Source organism: Convolutriloba macropyga, chromosome 1 (assembly GCF_964194025.1).
Source record: "Convolutriloba macropyga chromosome 1, txConMacr16.3, whole genome shotgun sequence".
Lineage (NCBI taxonomy): Eukaryota > Metazoa > Xenacoelomorpha > Acoela > Convolutidae > Convolutriloba > Convolutriloba macropyga.
The window spans coordinates 15,567,632-15,580,460 of NC_134468.1; the positions used below are offsets into that span (position 1 = coordinate 15,567,632).

Here is a 12,829-nt window from a genome sequence, read left to right on the forward strand (position 1 = left end):
ATTGTTCTGTTATAGTAGAGGATTTGGTGTCGTCGGGCGCGCGGGGACACCGAAGGGCCAAATCCCCCCACGCAACACATTGCCCCTCCCCACCCAACACATCCCCCCCACCCAACACACCTCCCCCCCTCCACCCAACACACCTGCCCCCCTCCACCCAACACACCTGCCCCCCCCCCCCCCCACCCAACACATCCCCCCACCCACCACCACCACCACATTACAATTTTATTTGGACATATTTTGAACAATTCGTTCGAATTCGTGACACCTGAAACTTCAGACGCATCTCTGTGATGAATTTGACGAAAGGTGATGATCGATCTGGTGGCTGTTGGTGCAGGTACAAGGTGCAACAGCCGCTTCAGAACTCTGTGAATGAACACATACGATTGTTGACATCAGCACAGGGGTGATCCGGGATGTAACAGCTCGGGAAACAAAGTGGGGGGGGGGGTGTTCAAGGTGGGTGGGGGGTTGTTGTTGGGTGGGGGGAGTTGTTGTTGGGTGGTGGTGGTGGGGGGGGGGACGCGATCTTTTGTTACGGAGCTGTGCTTGTGCATTGAAGCGGGAAGCTGGAAGCTTGTTGTTGGGTGGTGGTGGGGGGGGGGGGGGGAACGCGATCTTTTGTTACGGAGCTGTGCTTGTGCATGGAAGCGGGAAGCTGGAAGCTGTGCTTGTGCAATTTTGGACAAAGAAATGTTGAAAGTACCCACATCCCAATGTTCTCCGTGAATGTTCTCCGTGCGAATGTTACATAAAGTGAAACCGTATAAACTGGTAAATCCTTCGTGCATCAAGTCTGGTAGCTCTTTTAGAGCATTCTTGGGCTTTACATGTACAGATCTCCGAAGCGGCTGACGAAACAGAACAACATGGTGTGAAGAGTAAAGAATGTTCTCCGTGCGAATGTTCTCCGTTCCGAATGTTCTCCGTGCATCTGAATTTGCACAAGCTTTGTAACGTGTCCTTAAACGTTTTTCTTGGTGTTTTTTGCCTGATCGTGCGACACGTTTGCAAAAATTTTTGATTTTCGAAAATTTCATTTTTACTATTATTTTACTCTGATCAGAAAAAATGATAAACTAAGACTGTCCAGTAACTATTCATGAAAAAAATGTTTCTGAGTTTTGTCTGAACATAATGCGAGGTAATTTTACCCTTAGGTCTCTCTGATTCAGGACTGATTTAACGTTTTACCATTGGATTGTAATGAATCAGTACTGAAAGGCTCTGACACTCGGGTCCGGGTAAGCAGATCTGTTTTGTTTTCTATGCTAAAGTTTGTACTTTGTAAAGCAAAAGTTATGGGAGAATAATTGGCCTGACAGAATTGTTTGTCCATTAGGGGATGTGCATTAGATTGTCTCGGTACTATTTTAAAGTTTTAATCTCTTGCGCTAATTTTGTCGAACATTTAAATTCAAGTTTTGTTGCAGTGAAGTATAATTCTTCTTTTCTTTCAACACCTGGCTATAGGCAAGAAAATTTGTGCAATTTCGGTGGCTTTTCTGACATTTTTTTTGGAAATAAACAAGTTTTATCTTTTTCAACGTTAGAGGACTGTAGAACAAAATTTGTTGGTTATCATTTGTTGATTTTCAAGGCGAAAATTTTCAGTGGAAAATGTTGCTTGAAGAAAACCGTAAAAGCAGTTATTAAATTAACGGAAATTTTTTTGTGCGTGTCAAGTGTCCGCACATATTCTTCCTTTCATTGTTTTTCCTCTAGACAAATAGTTTCCGACTCAATAATGCATTAAATTGCGATTTGTTCCAGTTTTGTTATAATCTTGAACTACGTAGCTGATTCTAGATGGTTGAAAATCTTGTTAACGTTTTCGCCATTAGTTGCTCTTAGCAGCAAAAAAATTCAAGGTGATGCAATTCCTCTGATTATTGATTGCTCTCGTTTGAAGCACTTGTAAACGTGTGCGTCTTTTTAACGCAAAATTTACGCTTCACGTTTTTCTAGAACATTCTTTCGATTTCACTTCTGCAGTGACTTTTCGCACGCTTGACTTCCAGAAATTAAGTACTGCTGAAACAAGTCAAATAGGGTGGCAGAACGCAATTATAGCCGAGTGGTTAATGCTGCTGTCTATTATACCGGAGGGTGGGGTTTACAACACCTGCTGGGTCGGATTTTGCACCCATTTGTTGGAATTTTTTTATTAGTTTAAGATCGGAGCGTGCTGTGCAAAAGCACAGGGGCGAGAGCGTTATTGTCTAAAGCAGTGTTTATATATGGCGTCTTGATTTTTAGTGATATCAAGCGCTCTCACTTGGGAATTTTAAGCAGTTAGTTGCCTGCTAAAATGCGGCTCTTTTACATTCTAATCGAGACCCGACGGATTGGTTATATTACAAGATGCTTGCAGAGAGTGGTCATCTTTCAAGACAGGTCATTAGATCTTGCACGACGAATGGCAAGATCTTTGCGAGACGAATGGTTACCTTAAGATTCTTAATCGGGCATTGGGACCCCAAAAAACTAGAAAAACCGGATCAGTGAGCAAAACTCAGTCGTTCATTTTTAAAGGCGTTCATTTTTATATACGGGTTGTTAATCGCCCTGATCTTCTCAGCCGGCTATTATAGCGCTCCTTTTTTACAATTCAAAGAATTTGAATTGTATTGGGGCGCTGTCTTTTTTACGACTCGAAGAGGAGTATTGGAGAAGTCCTTTTTTTTAATCAATTTTATTGGAGTGATTTTTGAAGCGGGAAATGAAACGCGTGAAAAAATTTGGAGTGATTTTGGTGCTGAACAAAAGTGAATAGAGGAGCGAAAAGAGAGTGGTTTTTGTTCATATCACTGTTTTCTAGAGAGCGAGAAATTGAGGTGTGAAAAAAAATTCTAAGAGTGGGAAATTTTTTTTTCATGTGCGGCATTTTAAAGCATTTTTAAATTTTTTTGGTTAAGAGGTTTTGTTATGATTTTGTTTTATTTTTAGGGTGGATTTGGCAGTGGTTTGAAGGTTTCTGGAAATTCATATGAGTTTTCTGCTAATTTGGAGGTTTTTCACGTATTTTGCTGATTTTTGGGCTAATTTTTGCGATTTTTTGACGATTGTTTTGTTTTACTGCCTCAAATGGGTATTGGAAAGACACCTATGGATTGTGCATTTCATAGATAACAATTGGTTACAGTTTTGTGGATATGAAGAAGCATTTTTATTGAGAAATATGACAAAAAATGGCGAAAATCGAAACTATTTTTCTTATTTTTTTTTTGCAGTTTTTCGTTTTTCCCGTTTTTTAGACGAGTTTCTGGGCCAATTATGACTTGACTATTGACCTGCGAGGATTTGGATGCCCTATTGGCTGCAGGGAGTTTTTTTTGGATTTTTGTGCTTTTGTAATATTTAAAAAATTTATAATTTTCAGTTTTTTAGTTCAAGTTGTTTGTAAGAGCATGATTTGGCTTCAAGTATTTTTAAAGAATTCTTATCAGTGGTTTCAGTAGGTACTAGTTGTTTTGGTGAAGTAATTTGGGCATAAATAATTATTTTGGGATGTCAATTTATGACAAAATTTAATCACATTTTTAAATCATTTTTAACAGATATGATTTTCCTGTTTCTACTTTTTCGTTTTATGGTTCTGTTTCAAGATAATCATAAGTAAGTACAAGTACATTTTGTCGGATAATTAGTTGGATGGCGTTTAATTGGCTTCACTTCGAGTCGGTTCCGGAATTCTTCCCGCTATGTTTTTTTAATCAGTTTTATTGGAGTGATTTTTGAATCGGGAAATGAAACGCGTGAAAAAACTTGGAGTGATTTTGGGGCTGAACAATAGTTGAGAGCGGAGCGAAAAGAGTGTTTTTTTTCATACCGCTGTTTTTGAGAGAGCGAGAAATTGATATGTGAAAAAATTTTATCTAAGCGAACGAAATTTTTTTGTCCACGTGCGGCTTTTAAAAGCAGTTTTTTGCGTCTTTGGATGGTTATGAGGTTTGATTATGATATTGTGTTAGTTTTAGGCTTTTTTAAAGGAATGGAAGTTTTCAAGTAGTTAATTCTGAGGCTAATGCTAATTTGGAGGGTTTTGATCAGCTTTGCTGATTTTTAGACGAAATATATTGACTTTTTGCCGATTTTTGCCTATCTGTCTTTTTTTTTAAGATCTGTTCACAAATTTTCATGATTTTTGAAGTCAAACTGGAGTAGTGATTTTGGTCACGCCGAAACAGGAATTGGAGCGAAAAAGCCAGTGGTTTTGCAGCGTGAAATTTTTTCGCTCAAATTTTAAAGCAGAGAGAATACGGTGTTTGAACAAAAATTCGCTTTATCGGTAGTGGTTTTTTTGTTCACATGCGGCAATTTCACTTTGATTTTCTGTTTTTTTTCGAATTTTTTGATCGGATTTTTTTTTCTAAATGGTTTTTCCAATCCATTCATAGTCCGTTCTAGGTCTAGTTTTCTGTTTAGTCAATGAAAACTCTTTGAATTGTACGTCAGGACTTGTTCTGCTATGTTTTTTTACTTCGTCGAACTTTTTTTCGCTTTACCCATTTTTCCGCTTTTTCGACATTTTGCGTGAAATCTTTTTGACTTCTCTGGGCTAGTTTCACTCTTCTGTCATTCTCCTCAAAGTACTTTTAAACAACAGCTGCTCAGCAAAGCAATTCAAAATGAAGAGAGTCAGTATAAAAAAAATCAAAGTCAGAAATAGAAACGGGATAAACCCATACAGCCCATTTTTAGATGCCCGGTACTTGAACTTTGTTCTCATAAGTTTTACTATCTATAATGCTTATTGGTATTGATACTAGACCATGTAGCCTCTCACTGAGAGACAGGAGTATGTTCAATTACTAAATGACATCAAAATAAATCGCACTTAAAAATGTTTCTATACAAAAATCAATTTTTGTTGATATTTTCTTTTCTTTCAATCATAATAGAGTTATGGGAATCAACGGCGGCTATTTTCCGGCAATCTGCCGGGTATGTTTTGTTTTGCGACTACTGTATGGCTATCGTTGAATGTTTAGTTCTTTCGAATTGACTTTAAAGCGCTAAATATCGAGTCATGCTAATGAATTTTGTACTGAGCTGGTCTGAATTAAGGCGCGCAATGAGAACAGCAGCTTATAATTCTGACTGAATTGGGGATGTGATGAATGTAAACATGAGAAATGTCCATCAGCCATTTAAAAAAAATTGCTATCAATTACATCCAAATTGCCAGAAATGGTTGCCAGACTTTTTTAGAGCAATGAAAGTAGTCATATGCCTCAAAGATAGCTCAAATGAACTAAATAGTATGCCAAGTTCCATCGATTGAGGGCTGTATTGTAGGCTAAAAATGCCATTTGTCCAGAATATGGCCATTGTTCGATAAAATATTTGTTGTATTGAGAAAACATACAACAATTCCGTTAACATTCTTTGATTAAGTGACATGTGCTCGACGCGATTAAGTAAATCATCAAGACTTCCATAATTTTGCTCCATTGACACTAAAATAATGAGTTACTTTATAAAAATAAAGCGAAGCCAAAAAATAATATTTTTTTGCAGATCTGGCATTGTTCTATTTGACATACGAAGTGGCTCATCGTTCAACAAGATTGTGCATAGAAACAGAAAAAAGGAGAGAAACGCTGTAGTCATGGACGTGCACTGGAGTCCTGCTAATGACAGGTACCTACCTAGCTTATGGTCAATTAATTACTCTAATTTTTCTGGCCAATTAATCGAAACATGACCTAATGTGTACCTCTGGAAGCTAAAAAATGGTTCGAGACTGCCGTCAGAGCATTTTTAATTGCACTCGAACAAAGTTCGTTGCAATTATTGTAAACATGTTCGTCTTTTTTATGTAATTTTTTCGCTTGGCCGTTTTTGCGCTTTTCTTCTAGACTTCTTCTTTTCTTTGACTTCTCAAGTGACTTTTTTTAACGCTTTCGTTCTTCATTTTTGAGTGATTTCTATTGCTCTCACTCCGAAGTAAAGCTTGTTACTTAATTAAAATCGGTTGCAGAATAGCAACAAGAAGGGCCCGATAGAACGGTGCTTCTGGCGAGTGAGCGGGAGGTCCATGGTTCGAATCCCGACGTGGTTAACTATTTTTGAACCCATAAAGAAAAGTTTATCTAGGCTACGGCCCCTGAATTAAATTGTTTTTTTTTCGAGAGCAATTTTTCCTACGTTAGTCGGTTTATGTCAGTTGTATTAAATTTGCCTCCTCTCATACATATTCAGTAAAACGTTTATTATTTTGCATGTTTAATAGCAAGGGTGCTCTTTAATGACTCTAAGATGCCTTACGGTTTTCTGTATTTACGACTCGTGGAGAGTACGTCAGTATTGGAGTCGTGTCACTGAAACAAGATGATAAAGCCAATACTGCACCTGAAAACAAGCGTTTAGCACAATCTGTTGAGAAGCCAAGAGGACAGAAAATTGGAGTCGTTTTTCCCATGCATTTTTCTGAGACAAAAGTAGGCGTGAAGTCGGCGTTTTTTGTTTTAGTGAGGCATTCTCAAAGCACTTTTTAAGATTTATTAACAACTGCAAAACGATAGCTGTGGCTATTGACCTTGTCTTGGTTTTTTGCCGTCAAGTTCTTCGTTACGGCCATATGACATCTCGATCAGTTCAAATCTGCATTTCATTCATTCATACAGTTTCGAGCAAATTGCGTACGTGGCGTCACCTTTCTCTCTTAGTACAGTGAGTTTTTTAATAGCCGCACAGCGATAGCTGGGGCTATTATTGGCCTTCTCTTGGTTTTTTTATTTCGTCGTCATGATTTTTGTTACGACCATATGATATCACAGCCACTTTTTGTTCATTCGTTCGTGCAATTTCAACTGAATTGCATGTGTGACGTCGTTTTTCGCTCTTAGTGGAGCGAGTTTTTTTGTTCATTTGCGTGATTAAATTTTTGGTCACACTTGACTTACCTCACTCTCAAAAATGACTTCCTCACTTTGAAATTGACTTTTATTTAGTTTAATTCAAAGAGATAGGGTCAAATGGGTGTGTGTCACTCTAAATGAAGGTTATTTGAGATCAGCTAATAGAGGCAGCAATAACTTATACAGATTTTTATCAAAATATAACAGATCATCCTTCAATGAAAAGACGAATTTTTTGTCTTTTTTACTTTTTTAGACTGCCGACCTACGAATCTATTGCGGCTATTTTCTGGCAATCTGCCAGCTATGTTTGTCAATTCGCGTAATTAAGTTTTTTGGCCGCACATATCTTATTTCACTCTCAAAAACGACTTTACTCATTTCAAAAGGACTTTTCTTTGCTTTAATTCCACGAGGTTCAAAGTCAACTGAGTGTGTGTTACCACTCTAATTAAAGCTTATTTAAGGAGGCTAATAGAAATAACCCATAGGTGCTACAGTTTCTTAAAAAATATTGCATCTCTGCAGTTAGTTGACATTTTAAGCGTTTTAGCGGTTTTCGCGTTATTCAAATGGTCAGTGAATGGGTTTTTCGGTTGTAGTTGGTGTTTATAGATGCAGTGTTTATCGTCTGATTCGATTGGTAGCAATAATGATGTTTATAGCATAAAGAAACAATTCAAATTTTAGTCTCTTTTCTCTAGTTTTGCCTTTTTGAATTGTTATCAGGTTTTTGAAAATATTTGTGGGTATTTTTTGATAAAGGCCGCCAGCCTCCCAACGGCTATTAATTAGTCGCTCTCATTTTTTAAAGTTCACCCACTGTTTCAATTGAATGACTTTTAAATTGTTTCACGCATTGAATTACACAATGTGGTGAATACTGTCAAAGTCAAAAGAGCCAAATCAAAAGAGACGAGATGAACTGATAAATCCCCGTCATTGAGTCATAGTAGGTTGTGGAGGTTCATTAGAGCGTTACTTTTGAGCTCAATAGCCTTCAGCTCAAACTGAATTAAATATACTTCTAAAATCTAACTGAAACTGCACATCAAAGCAGAACACTTTTTGTTTCTTGGATGATTTTCTGTCGGTTCTTTTACTGGGTCAACCCAATGTGTGTTAACGGCGGTTATTTTCCGGCAATTTGCCGGCTTTTTTCATTTTTTAGAAGGCACTTTTTATCCAGAAACAGCATTCACCAGAGCCATGGAGAATAATTGTGGGAAAGAATTTTTCAGAAAATTAAATTTCGATTTTGAATTTTGTCGCTCTATCTTCTTTTTTGTTCGACTTTCGTTTGGTTTTGATCGTTCCCTTTTTTTCGTTATTCAATGGTTCATGAAAATTGATATTCTTTAGTATATTGGGAATAACGTAGATTGCTAATCAGATTTTGAAACAGAAAATTGATCTCTTTTCATTTCATATTTTCTGGTTTTCGGAATGAATAGTAGAAAAAATCAATGATATTAAATGAAAAAGATTTTGCTTGAGGCTTTAATCAAGTTTTGCTACAAGTGAATTCTGGAGTCTTCAGGCTATCTTTTGTTTTTACTCCTGATTCCGAGAGAGGGTAATTGGGACATGAAAAATTCTCCCTATGCGAGAAAATATTTTGTTCTCGTGCGGTTGTTTGAAGCGATTTTTTTTTCGTTTTAAGATAGTTTCATCGAAAAGTTTCAAAGTCTGTAGTTTAGGCTTGAGATTGTTCTGAATGCGTTTGCGGAAGGTTATCAGATTCTTAGCGAGATACGTTTTGAATTTTCATGATTGGGATATTTGATCGAGATGTGGTCAAGAGTTTTTCTTTCATTGTCAATTAATTTCAAACATATTGTTCATTGTTAATTTAATTATTCTAATGGTTTTACTTGTCACTGAGAGTACGTCAGTATTGGAGTCGTGTCACTGAAACAAGATGATAAAGCCAATACTGCACCTGAAAACAAGCGTTTAGCACAATCTGTTGAGAAGCCAAGAGGACAGAAAATTGGAGTCGTTTTTCCCATGCATTTTTCTGAGAGACAAAAGTAGGCGTGAAGTCGGCGTTTTTTGTTTTAGTGAGGCATTCTCAAAGCACTTTTTAAGATTTATTAACAACTGCAAAACGATAGCTGTGGCTATTGACCTTGTCTTGGTTTTTTGCCGTCAAGTTCTTCGTTACGGCCATATGACATCTCGATCAGTTCAAATCTGCATTTCTTTCATTCATACAGTTTCGAGCAAATTGCGTACGTGGCGTCACCTTTCTCTCTTAGTACAGTGAGTTTTTTAATAGCCGCACAGCGATAGCTGGGGCTATTATTGGCCTTCTCTTGGTTTTTTTATTTCGTCGTCATGATTTTTGTTACGACCATATGATATCACAGCCACTTTTTGTTCATTCGTTCGTGCAATTTCAACTGAATTGCATGTGTGACGTCGTTTTTCGCTCTTAGTGGAGCGAGTTTTTTTGTTCATTTGCGTGATTAAATTTTTGGTCACACTTGACTTACCTCACTCTCAAAAATGACTTCCTCACTTTGAAATTGACTTTTATTTAGTTTAATTCAAAGAGATAGGGTCAAATGGGTGTGTGTCACTCTAAATGAAGGTTATTTGAGATCAGCTAATAGAGGCAGCAATAACTTATACAGATTTTTATCAAAATATAACAGATCATCCTTCAATGAAAAGACGAATTTTTTGTCTTTTTTACTTTTTTAGACTGCCGACCTACGAATCTATTGCGGCTATTTTCTGGCAATCTGCCAGCTATGTTTGTCAATTCGCGTAATTAAGTTTTTTGGCCGCACATCTTATTTCACTCTCAAAAACGACTTTACTCATTTCAAAAGGGCTTTTCTTTGTTTTAATTCCACGAGGCTCAAAGTCAACTGAGTGTGTGTTACCACTCTAATTAAAGCTTATTTAAGGAGGCTAATAGAAATAACCCATAGGTGCTACAGTTTCTTAAAAAATATTGCATCTCTGCAGTTAGTTGACATTTTAAGCGTTTTAGCGGTTTTCGCGTTATTCAAATGGTCAGTGAATGGGTTTTTCGGTTGTAGTTGGTGTTTATAGATGCAGTGCTTATCGTCTGATTCGATTGGTAGCAATAATGATGTTTATAGCATAAAGAAACAATTCAAATTTTAGTCTCTTTTCTCTAGTTTTGCCTTTTTGAATTGTTATCAGGTTTTTGAAAATATTTGTGGGTATTTTTTGATAAAGGCCGCCAGCCTCCCAACGGCTATTAATTAGTCGCTCTCATTTTTTAAAGTTCACCCACTGTTTCAATTGAATGAGTTTTAAATTGTTTCACGCATTGAATTACACAATGTGGTGAATACTGTCAAAGTCAAAAGAGCCAAATCAAAAGAGACGAGATGAACTGATAAATCCCCGTCATTGAGTCATAGTAGGTTGTGGAGGTTCATTAGAGCGTTACTTTTGAGCTCAATAGCCTTCAGCTGAAACTGAATTAAATATACTTTTAAAATCTAACTGAAACTGCTAATCAAAGCAGAACACTTTTTGTTTCTTGGATGATTTTCTGTCGGTTCTTTTCCTGGGTCAACCCAATGTGTGTTAACGGCGGTTATTTTCCGGCAATTTGCCGGCTTTTTTCGTTTTTTAGAAGGCACTTTTTATCCAGAAACAGTATTCACCAGAGCCATGGAGAATAATTGTGGGAAAGAATTTTTCAGAAAATTAAATTTCGATTTTGAATTTCGTCGCTCTATCTTCTTTTTCGTTCGACTTTCGTTTGGTTTTGATCGTTCCCTTTTTTTCGTTAGTCAATGGTTCATGAAAATTGATATTCCTTAGTATATTGGGAATAACGTAGATTGCTAATCAGATTTTGAAACAGAAAATTGATCTCTTTTCATTTCATATTTTCTGGTTTTCGGAATGAATAGTAGAAAAAATCAATGATATTAAATGAAAAAGATTTTGCTTGAGGCTTTAATCAAGTTTTGCTACAAGTGAATTCTGGAGTCTTCAGGCTATCTTTTGTTTTTACTCCTGATTCCGAGAGAGGGTAATTGGGACATGAAAAATTCTCCCTATGCGAGAAAATATTTTGTTCTCGTGCGGTTGTTTGAAGCGATTTTTTTTCGTTTTAAGATAGTTTTATCAAAAAGCTTCTAAGTCTGTAGTTTAGGCTTGAGATTGTTCTGAATGCGTTTGTGGAAGGTTATCAGATTCTTAGCGAGATATTTTTTGAGTTTTCATGATTGGGATATTTGATCGAGATATGGTCAAGGGTTTTTTCTTTTGTCAATTAATTACAAACATATTGTTCATTGTTAATTTAATTAATCTAATGGTTTTACTTGTGCAGTTTTAAAGGAATTTTTTATAGAAAGTTTTTTGACAAAATTGAGAAATTAGTAACCCATACATTTTTAATAGTCTGCTTAGTCTTTTTTGGGATTTTCTCCTAACTCACTTATTCAGAATATGTTTAGTTTCTATTTCATGAGCGAAAGCCTTTCAGTGCTTTGTGTGCTTGTGTTATATGAAGAAATTACTATTCTTATTCTAATTTTAAATTAAGTTTTGTTGGCTACATTTTTTGCTGTTTGAGTTAAGATCGCTTTTTCTGATTTTCTTCTTTTGGCCTTTTAGTTGATAGCTATGTCGAAGAAGTGGTGGTTTTTGGTAAAGATGTCTCTGGGAGTCGATTCCGGATTTCTTCGGCTATGTTTTTTTAGTAAAAGTGAGCATGGAGAAGGTCCGGAATTTCAGGGAGTGAAAAAAGTTTAAACAATTGTTTTGGAGGACAAATTCAGAAAGCGGAGCGAAGTGGGTGGTTTTCTGTTCTAAATTTTTTCTTTAAAAATAGCAAAAAATGTAGGCGTGGAGAAATTTTTGCTAAGTGAGTGAATTTGTTTGTCGAATCCCGACGTGGTTAACTATTTTTGCACCCATAATGAAAAATTTATCTAGACTACGGCCCATGAATTAAATTGCCCCGGTTGTTTTCTACAGCAATTTTTCCGACGTTAGTCGGTTTATGTTTGTTGTATTAAGTTTGCCTCCTCTCATACATTTTCAGTAAAACCTTTATTATTCTGCATGTTTAATAGCAAAGGTGCTCTTTTTTGATTCTGTTTTTACGACTCGTGGAGAATACTTCAGTATTGGAGACGTGTCACTGAAACAAAATGTTAAAGCCAATACTGCACCTGAAAACAAGCATTTAGGACAATATGTTGAGAAGCCAAAAGAGGACAGAAAATTGGAGTAGTTTTTCCCATGTATTTTTCTGAGAGACAAAAGTAGGCGTGAAGTCGGCGTTTTTTGTTTTAGTGAGGCATTCTCAAAGCACTTTTTAAGATTTATTAACAGCTGCAAAACAATTGCTGGGGCTATTGACCTTGTCTTGGTTTTTTATTTTGCCGTTAAGTTCTTCGTTACGGCAATATGACATCTGATCAGTTCAAATCTGCATTTCATTCATTCATACAATTTCGAGTAAGTTGCTTACGTGACGCCATTTTTCTCTTAGTACAGTGAATTTTTTGTGAATTTGCGTAATTAAGTTTTTTGGCCGCACATATCTTATTTCACTCTCAAAAATGACTTTCCTCATTTCAAGAGGAGTTTTCTTTTCTTTAATTCAACGAGGTTCAAAGTCAACTGAGTGTGTGTTACCACTCTAATTAAAGCTTATTTAAGGAGGCTAATAGAAATAACACATAGGTGATACAGTTTCTTAAAAAAATATTGCTTCTCTGCAGTTAGTTGACATTTTAGGTGTTTTAGCGGTTTTCGCGTTATTCAAATGGTCAGTTTTTTTGTTGTAGTTGGTGTTTATGCACGCAGTGCTTCTCGTCTGATTCGATTGGTAGCAATAATGATGTTACTGTCATAAAGAAACAACTCTAATTTTAGTCTCTTATCTCTAGTTTTGCCTTTTTCAATCGTTCTCAGATTTTTAAAAAATATTTGTGAGTATTTTTGAT

The 12,829-nt window shown here is 36.4% G+C and overlaps 3 protein-coding genes across 6 annotated transcripts in view; 2 read left to right on the forward strand and 1 right to left on the reverse strand.

Annotated features, from left to right (window-relative positions):
• The window catches only part of LOC142345871 (uncharacterized), a 372,085-nt gene that overhangs the window by 287,147 nt on the left and 72,109 nt on the right, over window positions 1–12,829 (forward strand). The gene's annotated exons all lie outside the window — the stretch shown is intronic.
• LOC142335503 (uncharacterized) overlaps window positions 1–12,829 on the reverse strand; it is a 163,104-nt gene that overhangs the window by 98,893 nt on the left and 51,382 nt on the right. The window lies entirely within an intron of this gene.
• LOC142335470 (DNA excision repair protein ERCC-8-like) overlaps window positions 1–12,829 on the forward strand; it is an 80,831-nt gene that overhangs the window by 57,630 nt on the left and 10,372 nt on the right. For 2 of the 3 annotated variants that reach the window (XM_075383988.1, XM_075384005.1), the window contains one exon: window positions 5,530–5,652. The exons of the other annotated variant lie outside the window; for it this stretch is intronic. In XM_075383988.1, coding sequence (XP_075240103.1) covers window positions 5,530–5,652 — 123 coding nt within the window. The remainder of the gene's footprint in view (window positions 1–5,529; window positions 5,653–12,829) is intronic. 3 annotated transcript variants of the gene reach the window in all.